This window comes from Herpailurus yagouaroundi, unplaced genomic scaffold (genome assembly GCF_014898765.1).
Source record: "Herpailurus yagouaroundi ecotype Mexico unplaced genomic scaffold, PumYag 437, whole genome shotgun sequence".
Lineage (NCBI taxonomy): Eukaryota > Metazoa > Chordata > Mammalia > Carnivora > Felidae > Herpailurus > Herpailurus yagouaroundi.
Window position 1 is genome coordinate 384,382 of NW_024412654.1, and position 10,846 is coordinate 395,227.

General features: G+C 49.7%; 1 protein-coding gene across 1 annotated transcript in view; it reads left to right on the top strand.

The window, feature by feature from the left end:
* Positions 1-4,010, top strand: part of CHFR (checkpoint with forkhead and ring finger domains) — a 28,502-nt gene extending 24,492 nt beyond the window's left edge. Inside the window, exons 16-18 of the mRNA XM_040464182.1 lie at positions 923-1,030; positions 1,460-1,532; positions 2,770-4,010. Of these exons, the coding sequence (XP_040320116.1) occupies positions 923-1,030; positions 1,460-1,532; positions 2,770-2,812 (224 nt within the window). The 3' untranslated portion in view covers positions 2,813-4,010. The remainder of the gene's footprint in view (positions 1-922; positions 1,031-1,459; positions 1,533-2,769) is intronic.
* The last annotated feature ends 6,836 nt before the right edge of the window (positions 4,011-10,846 follow it).

The window sequence follows — 10,846 nt, forward strand, 5'->3', positions numbered from 1 at the left end:
AGGATATCTTTGTCATTTAAAGGTGCAACATATGGTTGCTTGTGTGGCAAATGTGTTTTCCACTATTTTATTAGTATCTCGCTTTTGTTGTATTTGTTTCCATTGTGGTGTTTACATTGTAGGTAGTCAGATTTACAGATCCTTTCCTGTGTGCTATTTGGTTTTTATGACATAAATAGCTCAAGAGAAAAATAATACTCATTCCTCTCAGTACTTTTTTGGATTTTTATTTTTAGTGTTACTATTTTTTTAGAAATGCTCTATTTTGGGGGCTCGTGGGTGGCTCAGCCGGTTAAGCGTCCGACTTTGGCTCAGGTCATGATCTCGCAGTCTGTGAGTTTGCGCCCCATGTCCGGCTCTGTGCTGACAGCTCGGAGCCTGGAGCCTGCTTCGGATTCTGTCTCCGTCTCTCTCTGCACCTCCCTTGCTTTCATTCTGTCTCTTTCTCTCAAAAATAAACATAAAAAAAATTTTTTTTAAATGCTCTATTTTTTTAAGCTTATATATTTACTTAGAGAATGGGAACGCATGCTTGAGCGGGGGAAGGGGTGGAGAGAATCCCACGCAGGCTCCACACCGCCATCACAGAGCCCCATGTGGGGCTTGGATTCATGGCATGACCGAGCCAAAATCCAGAGTTGGACACTGAACTGACCGAGCCACCCAGGCACCCCTACTTTTTTGGATTTTTAAAGCGTTTGAATTTTTTATCCAAGTGGAATTATTTTGCTGTGAGGAAATAAGTTGGTATCGAGATTGGTTTTGTTCTTGTTTTCTGAAAGTCTGGCCCATTGTCTCTACCCCATTTACGGATCAGTGCACTGGTTTCCCACTAGTTTACAAGGCCACAGCTATTCTGCTGTTCTGGAAACATGATGCTGCCTGATGACTGGCATGCCCACATGAGGCTGTGTCCTTCCAGATTACAGAATCACAGGGAACACTGTGCTCTGTTACTGCTGTGGCCTGAGAAGCTTCCGAGAGCTGACCTACCAGTATCGGCAGAACATTCCTGCTTCCGAGTTGCCAGGTAAGGAAGCCCCTCACCCCCTGCCTCGGTTCTGTCTAGTCTAGATGGGCATCTGCGTTCTCAGTGGGTGTCTGCACCAGCAGGGAGAAGACTGGGCAGATGGGCTGCCTGGCGGCCATGCTTATTCCCAGGCTGTCCTCGACCCCAAGTTGGCTCAGGCTCTGGGCCCGTGGGCCGCGACACACGTTTCTAAAACAGGATTCACAAAAACAACCTATAGGCAAGTGTAGTAGTCTTTATTTCCTAAGGTGGGTTTTTAGGTAAACTTTTTTCCCCCTTGGAAGCTTGGAACAGGCAAGGAAACTAGTTATAAAGCGTGACAAAATGCTATAGCTGTAGTTTCTTTCTTTGGGTCTTTACTTAAGTTGGCTTAGCTGAGTTTGTGAGTGTCGGGTGTTACTACGTACACGTGACTTTTTCTCTCCCCAGTGGCTGTAACATCCCGTCCTGACTGCTATTGGGGCCGCAACTGCCGCACTCAGGTGAAGGCCCACCACGCAATGTGAGTGAGACACTGTGGGTGGGGCACAGGCACCCAGGGCTGGGGAGGGCGCCAGAATGGGCCTCCTGCAGAAAGCAGACCCTCTTTTTCCTAACAGGAAGGCGAGTTTTTTTCTTTTAAGTGTTTTGGCCAAGTTGACGCCACGGCTTTTAGAGATCTGTACGAACCAGTTAACTGCTTACTCGTAAACATAGTCATTTAGTTCTGTTTGTATACAGCCCTAGTGTTGTTTCAAAACCCTGCTCTTCTGTTCTCATCTCGTGAAGCGTTTGCATGCAGACGTTTACCTCTGTGTCTGTGGAACACAGCTGTCGTTCCCGCTGACACACTGGAGGGTTAGTACTTTGTGAATCCGTGGCCGTGGTCACTGAGAACTTCCTGAACCACCGGCCTGGGCGTGTGCCGCTGCCCTGAGTCTGTGTTTGGTGCCGCGAGCACATGTCTGTGATAGCTCTAACTTGGCGGCTCTCACTGGGCATTTCCCGCTCCCAGTGACGTCCGCTTTGCCACACGGGTTCGTCCGCGGACGTAAGTTTGTCTGCATTTTCAAACCGTAAGTGAGGTGTCCTATAAATCAACCTCATGGATTGATGCTTCTTGAGGCTACTGTGATCCCCAGTCACTTGTGGTTCAAATCACAGTTACTGAGAGGATGCCCTTCTTGCAGGGGACAAGGCCCCAAGTGAAGGCTCCCTGGAGGACTGATCCCATGGAATAAAAACCTGGCTTTGTATTTGAGCATAGACAGAGTCCAGGAGACCGTTTCCTTTTAGAGAAAGAGATTTGGCTAGTAACTAGCCAGTCTTTCTTAATAAAGACAGGGATAAGGATAGCTAGGGCACGTGCGTCCTACTCTGGGGGTGACCTGCTTGTCACAAAGAGGGAGGTGGTGGCTCTGGCACCCACTGGGCGAGTCTATTGGTTCTGCCCTGCGGGGTGGCCCTCGGTGACTGGGGGATTCTGAGGAGGCACAACTCTGAGTCTCTTCCCTAAGAAAGTTACCTAAGGTGCTTGAATTTTAAAAAGTAAAAATCAAATGTCTGACTTCTAAACCTTAAGAAGGACAAGAAGGCTGTCTAGGGGTTAATATCTTTGATGGATCAGACCCTGCTGCTGTGAGCCACCCCGCACGTGCGATCAATTTCTCATCAGGCTTCTCCAGCGTGTGATCTCCAGAGTCGCTTATCGGAATGCTTCTTGATGCTGGCTTGTGTAATTCGACTTTTTGTCCCTGCAGGAAATTCAATCATATCTGTGAACAGACAAGGTTCAAGAACTGAGTATCTAGGAGGCACCAAGGTGGCGTGGGGGTAGAGGAAGTCAGCGACAGCGTGTTTCAGAAAATACCGGATACAAACGTTTTCAGGGCATTTTACAGCCCCCCGGCGGGGATGGGGGAAGCTGGGGGTCTCTACGTCCGGCACCGTAGCGTGGCTTTTTCTTCCGTGGCGTGAGGCCCTCTTGCCGAGAGCCCCCTACCCCAGTGGCCTGGGAGGCCTGGGGTGGCATGAACAGCCCCTCCTCTGGCCTTGGGGCCACCAGAGCACGTCAGCCAGAGGAACCACTGTCAGCCGCCCCCTCGCGCTCAGACAACGACGTTCAGGTTTGCTCTTTGGACCTTTCCCAAAACTGTGGCTAAGACAGACGTCTCTCTTCAAGAAAGCTCTCATGGGAGGAAGAGGAAAGTCTGTCAGAAACGTCCTGTTGTTGAAGGGAAAGGGGGCAAAGGCTTACAGCCTGCGGGCACAGCCACAGCCCTGCTTCGGGGACAGCCACGACTCGTGGGCGTTTCTATTTGTAAGAGGTTTGGTGCTGATCTTTTAGTAAGATTTATCACAAACTGTAGCACAAGTAATATATAATTTACAAATTGACTAAAATTGGGATAGTAGGGTGTTTGAAGGAATAAACATGTGTTTCTGTTTATTACAAAAAGGAAAAAATCAGATGTCCGGAACCGCTAACCCTAGATCCCCAGTGTTAGGTGCGTGGCCCTGTCCCAGGAGGGCATAAGGTGGGTTGTTTCCACCCTCAGCCGCCGTGGAGCAGGGCCCTGGTGCCCGCTTCCCACTCCGTGGGCACAGCCACAGGCCCTGCTGAGCTGCCCCAAAGTCTTTCTCCGTTCCCTGCCGGGCCGGTTCAGCCCTGGGGTGCCCCAGCCCATCTGGAGCGGCCCCTGCCCCGAGAGCGCCAGGGACCTTTGCCAGTGAGACCTCGTCTCCGTCATTGGGTTTGCCATGTCATCTGGAATAATACTTGAAATTTTGTTCTTTGTTAAAAAAAAAAAAAAGTTTTTTATCGTTTGTTGAAATCATCTGTTATTTTTGTTTGCAAAATTGTAACTTTTCGCTTCTTCTCAGGAATAGGATTTTCGACTGTTGTCTTGCTCTTGATACAGACTCCGAGAAGCAGCGCTGTTTGTGGAAAAGGCCTCCTTCCCGCATTCTAATAAACAAGCCGTGTCTGTTTCTCTCCCTACGCGCTCGTCCGTGTGTTGGCTGCGATGTGCTCCTTCCCATCATGGGGGACAGCCTGCCGGCGCCGCTGGTTACTGACTCCCCGCTCCTGAGAGTTGCACCTGCAGCCTCACTCACATGAGCCAGGTGGCTGGAACGAGGCCTGCAGGCGTGGGGGACCCGGGGTCGGGGCCCAGGTCTGAGTACTTGGGAAAAGGGGAGAGGCGTAGGATCTCTTGGATCCAGCAGCCCCAAGTGACACCCTTCTGGTCACACGTTGAAGCTGTGGCTTCGTGTCTAAGTCCTGGGCCCAGCCTGCACGGGACCGCGGCCTGCCCTCCACATCCGAGGGCGACGTCTCATCACTCCCTTCTCTCCTGCAAAGTTAGAACAAAGATGTGGCTCCTTAGGGATATTCCAGCTCTGTAAGCCTAGGTTTAAGCAGAGGCTGTGACTTCACTTGGTCTATAGTGGCTCCTTGTGAAGGGGAGGGGACCTGCCACATTGGGCTGCTGGGTCCGCAGTGCAGGGCTGGCCCTGCTGGAGCTTGGGCTCCTCTCCTTCCTAGTGAGTACGGGAGGTCGGCACAGAGCTGGCCTGCTCTGACTCGTCGGGGGAGGGGCGGGTTGGGACCAGGGCAGTTACTCTATGGGATGTTTTACAGACCTGGGTGGCCGTGTATTTATGATGTCTTTATGACTCTTGTTCGTCCACACCTTCCCACCCGCCCAACAGCAGGCTCACAGTTGGGCCGGAGCCCGGCTGCGGGTGTCCTGGCACAGTCTGCTTGGGGTGAGTGGCCAGCTGGGGACTCCCATGTGCTTGTCTCCAGGTACTCTGGCCCCGGCCTGGAGCAGGCCCAGCTGGGTCTCTACTGCCTGCCCCCTCCTCCTCCCACAGCCTCACTCAGCCCATCCCCAGACTTGCGTCCCTCTGGTGCCTTGGTGCCCCCGTCAGAAGAGGGGCCAGCTCTGCCCATATCCCCATCTGTGGTGCACCCTCCAAGGGGCAGCCTGTCCTGGCCTGCGGGTCCGAGTTGTGAGGGGAGGAGTTGGTCCTGTGGAGGCCTTACTGGGTGCAGCCAAGAATCCAGCAGAGCTGACGGGGTCAGAGTCACGGGCCCAGATGTGAGAGCAGCAGAGGGATGTTGGCAGATTGCACCCCGGGAAGCGACCAAACCAAAGAGGAGGTGGACAGGGTTGGCGTGCAGCCCGCAGAGAGGAGGCCCCGAGAAGCCCAGCTCTGAACCCAGACGGCCGTGAGGGACACCAGCAGCAGGAAGCCAGCCTCCAGGCTGGAGGGAGAAAATGAATTGGGGGCTGACCGGATTTAGAAAGCCCAGCATCGATCTGGCTTCAACGTGGCTGGATGCAGGAAACAGAACACCACGCGGGAACCCTCATCTCCCTCTGTTTATGGCAGCAGCTCAGACCTCAGCCTCCAGCAAGCAGAAGCGGGTGAACTTCCCCACTGGTTCAAGTGGAAACCCACCCCTGACCTAATCACTGTGGGCCAGACCAGAGCCTCTCGCCCACCTGGCAGTCAGCACTCCATAGGCAGGTGGGGTGGCCTCAGGCAAGAGGAAGGGGAGCATCGAGGCTTGTCACCAGGAGGGACTGGATGCTGGACAGCAGCTCTGGGGCTTAGACCCAGCAGGCCAGACCTCAGCCTGCCCAGGCCTGTCCCTAATGGGAATCGGGCTGGGTGGGTCTCAGTTACTCCCCCTGGAGATGCCAGCTTGTTGGGAGGGGGGGCACATGGAGGAGCCCAGGCACACTCGTGCTGATATTCACGGCTCCCTACAGAATTAATTCCAAGGTCCCTGATGCACTAGAGTCTAGCCCAGTCGGGCCTGTGTCGCTCTGTCCTCTCTGGGCGTTAGCAAAAGCACAGCACAGCTAAGCCATGTGCATTCCCTTCCTGCTGTCAGCCACTGTCCCAGCTGTTGAGAGGAGCATAAGGGGGACTCCATTCTGAAGGGCGGCCAGCCACACCACGAGCCGCAGTGACCTACAGAAGAGCTGCCTCGCCAGCTCCCAGGAGATAATTGTTCTGGCCTCAGCAATGTCGTGAGCTAGTAACCTAAACACAGCCATTTAAAAATCATACAAGTTTGGAATTCATAAGACATGTTAGAAACAAAGGTAATGAGCACTCAGGACTCCCCCCTTCCCAGTGGATTTCCTCTGCCTGACCATCGTGTCTCTTGCGGGTGTTTGCATCGGTGTATCTGCATGGTGTAGGTTCTCTGCAATGGTGCACATCCCTGCCCGCCTGCCCGTTTGTGGACCTCATGTTGGTAGCTGGGAATTTGCCCTGTTGGGAGAGGATTCACACCGTGGAAACTGGTAAATGCTACAAATCAAGGTCATGTCATTTTTGTTAGAACACCAGGACACCGCTGCACCCAACCAGTATAACTGTGAGAACTAATATAGTTGTTTAAAGCCACTATGTTTTGGGGTGGCTTGTTACACAGCAGAGAATAACAATCTCGTGGCCCAGGAGGCCCTGGCACTGGGTGGCCCCGCCCCACCCCCAGAAAATCTCCCCTTCTGCCCACCCCACCCACAGGGCCTTCCTATACCCGGACCCTCTAAGAGTGACCCTGGCTGCAGAGCACAGACGGTGACCCCTTCCCATCCCTCAGTTCAGACGCCCTTCTCAGAGGGTGCTCCCTGGACACCCCACCGCACGCAGCCCTCTGGCCGGCCGTTCTGGTGTCAGCCTGCTGGGTGTCCTTCCTGGTGCCTGCATTACCGAAAAGTAAACGTTTGCTTACTGTCTGTCTCCCCCTCCGAGAGTCCAGGGCAGGGATCTTCCCGTCTTTTTCACTGTTGTATACTTGGCCAAAACATGTGACGTGGGCAAGCATCTCATGGTTGCCGGCTGCCTGGTAGACTGGTGGTTGAGCGCACGGACAAAGACAAAGACGTCACTTTACTGGGCATCCTCCCTGAGGCACGGGGGACGCTCCTTACTGTCTCTCTGTTAAGCCTTGTGTGTGCACTTCTCATTTTTTCTCATGTGTTTGTCTTCTTCTGAAGACGGTGAGCTTGAAACCCACCAGTGTCTTCCCACTTCTCTGGCAGACCCTATGCAGCTTGCTCCCTCAGCCCCATCACAGACCCCCTCCCACTCTGGATGCGCTGATTCCTCTCCGGGGAAAGCTCTTCTCCAGACCCTTCCATGCCTGCCTCCTTGTCATGCAAGTTCAGCTCAACTATGACTTCCTCAAAGAAACCTTGGAACACGCGGCTCTCCTTGCTGTTCCCTCGCCTGAAATACTTCCCACGGGGACCTGCGTGTCTCCTTCCTTCATTCATGTGTTTGCTCAAACTCATCTGGGGGCCTTCCTAAACCATCCGTCTAGAAATAGCATGCCTCCACACTGTTCCTTCACCTTGCCCTTTTCTGAACTCCTCACTTCCTGTCTTGTATTTCTGTTGTCCGGTTCTCTGATAGGACGTAAGTGCCCGTGAGAGCGGGGATTGTGTACAGTGTCTAGAATAGCGCTTGGAAGACAGTAGGCCACTTATTAAGTGAATGAATGAATGAATGAATGACCTGATTAAATGGCAGCCCCTCCCACTGACACACACCGTTTCCTTCACAGGAATTATGCTCTGAAGGGCTGGTCCTCCCCACACAAATAAAGCTGGGCTGGAGCAGGGATCCTGTCTCTCCTCCCCAGCTAACCCCTACACTTAGAACATTGACCAGCACACTCAAGGCACTAGACCGTATCCATCGGCGGCTGGATAACAAAATATGGTATACCCAGACAGTCCGATAGTATTCGTCCGTAAAAAGGAGCAAAGCTCTGATACATGCTGAAACATGAATGAACCTCAAAACCTTATGCTAAGTAAAAGAGAAGGCAGTCACAAAAGTCACATATTGTGTGATTCTTTTTATATCAAATGCTCAGAATAGGCCAATCCATAGAGACAGAAAGTAGTTAGTGGTTGTCAGGGAAAGGAGGATTGGGGGGTGGGGGGAGGGAACTGCATGTATATGGACTAGAGGGATCCTTTGGGGGTTATGGAAATGTTTTATAACTGCATTGCAGTAAATTCAGTTTTATTTAAAATTTAATAGGGGCGCCGGGGTGGCTCAGTCGGTTGAGCGTCCAGCTTTGGCTCAGGTCATGATCTCATGGTTTGTGAGTTCGAGCCCTGCATCGGGCTCTGTGCTGACAGCTCAGAGCCTGGAGCCTGTTTCAGATTCTGTGTCTCCCTCTCTCTCTCTGCTCCTCCCCTGCTTGTGCACTCTCTCTCTCTCTCTCTCTCAAAAATAAACGTTAAAATAAAATAAAATTTAGTAAATGTAACTGTAAACTTAAAAATTGAATTGTAGGGGCGCCTGGGTGGCGCAGTCGGTTAAGCGTCCGACTTCAGCCAGGTCACGATCTCGCGGTCCTTGAGTTCGAGCCCCGCGTCGGGCTCTGGGCTGATGGCTCAGAGCCTGGAGCCTGTTTCCGATTCTGTGTCTCCCTCTCTCTCTGCCCCTCGCCCGTTCATGCTCTGTCTCTCTCTGTCCCAAAAATAAATAAACGTTGAAAAAAAAATTGAATTGTATACATAAAATGGGTAAATTATATTATAAGTAAACAGTACCTTAATAAAACTTAAAATTTTTTACTTAGATTAGCATTTCTTTCCCCTGCGCAGATATGCCAGCTATATATAGGCTCATTTGTATTTACATTTCGTGTCGTTACATGTTACTTGCTGATTTGTTTCTCCAGTTTCCCCCATTGGCTGCACCTTGCATAGCTGTAGTATAATCTGAAAACCAGGAAACATGTTAGCCCAAAGTTTGTACGCCTCAGGATGCAGAACTGCTCTCACCACAAAGACCTCTCCCCTGCCTCGCTTTAGCCACCCCCACCCCCACCATTCCTTGGCAACCACTAATCTGCTTTCCATCTCTATAATCATTATCATTTCACAAATGTTATGGATGCGAAAGCATGTAATAAAGTATACTTCTTTTGAGATTTTTTCCACTCAGCATGATGCCTTGGTGATTCATCTAAGTGGTTGCAATGTATCAGTCAGTAGTCCTTTTTTATTGAGGAAGAGGCCCCATGATTGGATGCACCACAGTTTAACCATTTATCCATTGTAGGATTGGTTGAATTTTGGTTGTTTCCAGTTTGAGCTTTTTTTTTTTTTTTAAATTTTTTTTCAACGTTTTTATTTATTTATGGGACAGACAGAGACAGAGCATGAACGGGGGAGGGGCAGAGAGAGAGGGAGACACAGAATCAGAAACAGGCTCCAGGCTCCGAGCCATCAGCCCAGAGCCTGACGCGGGGCTCGAACTCACGGACCGTGAGATCGTGACCTGGCTGAAGTCGGACGCTTCACCGACTGCGCCACCCAGGCGCCCCTCCAGTTTGAGCTTTGATTACAAATAAAATTGTGGTGAACAATAGTGTCCAGGTTTTTGTGTGGACTTAAGTTTCCTTTGTCTGAGCTAAATATCCAGGAGTGCAGTTGCTGGGTCACACAATTAAGTTATAAGGAAAATTGCCAAACCTTGGCAATTGTATTACAGAGTGTCTGTACCATTTTATAGTCCCACCAGCAATTATAGTGTATAGTGTATAGCGTGTAGTTTCTCCACATCATTGCCAGCATTTGGTACTGCTACTATTTGTTTTAGCCGCTTTGATAGATGTGTGTAGTCTTGAGGCGGTCTTAATTTGCATTTTATAATGGCTAGTGATGTTGAACATCTTTCACAAGTTTATTTACCATCTATATATCCTTGTTGGTGAAATGCCGCTTCATATATTGGCCTACCTTCTAACTGCATTTTTTTTGTAAAGTTTTGGGAATTCTAATATATTCTAGGTACCAGTCCTTTATCAAATACATGGTTTGAAAATATTTTTAATTATCTGTAGTTTGTTTTTTCATCCTTTTAGTGGAATTTTTCTCAAAACAAATGTTTTTAATTTGGGTGAAATTCAATTTATTCTTTTTGTTCTTTTGTGGATTGTGCTTTCATGGTATCATGTCTAAGAACTCTTCACCAAGCCCTTAGTCCTGAAGTTTTTCTTCTGTTTTCTTATAAAAGTTTTATAGTTTCACACATTTCTGCACGTAAGTCCATGATCATTTTGAGTTAAATTTTGCATTTGCAGATGACATGATGATCTATGTATAAGATTCCGAGGAATTTATAGAAAAAAAAAAAAACAAACCTCCTAGAACTAAAAAGTGAGTTCAGCAAGTTCTCAGGATACAAGATCAACACACACAGAATTTAATCACATTCTATACACTAACAATGTGCATGTGGAAACTAAACTTTTTTTTTAATTTTTTTTTAACGTTTATTCATTTTAGAGACAGAGAGAGACAGAGCATGAATGGGAGAAGGTCAGAGAGAGAGGGAGACACAGAATCTGAAACAGGGTCCAGGCTCTGAGCTGTCAGCACAGAGCCCGACGCGGGGCTCGAACTCACGGACCGCGAGATCGTGACCTGAGCTGAAGTCGGTCACCCAACCGACTGAGCCACCCAGGCGCCCCGAAACTAAACTTTAAAGCAATACCATTTACAATTACTTCAAAGAAAATTAAGCACTTCGGCATAAATTTAACAAAACACATACAGGAGCTGTATGCTGAAAATTACACAATGTTGATGGAAGATATCAGAAAAGACCTAAAAAAACAGAGAGATATACCATGTTCATGGATTGAAAGCCTCAACATAGTTCCACAGCTGGGGAACCTGGCTGGCTCAGTGGGTAGAGTGTGTGACTCTTAATCTTAGGGTTGTGATTTCAAGCCCCACATTGGGTGTGAAGCCTACTTAAAGAAGAAACATAGCAAAGATG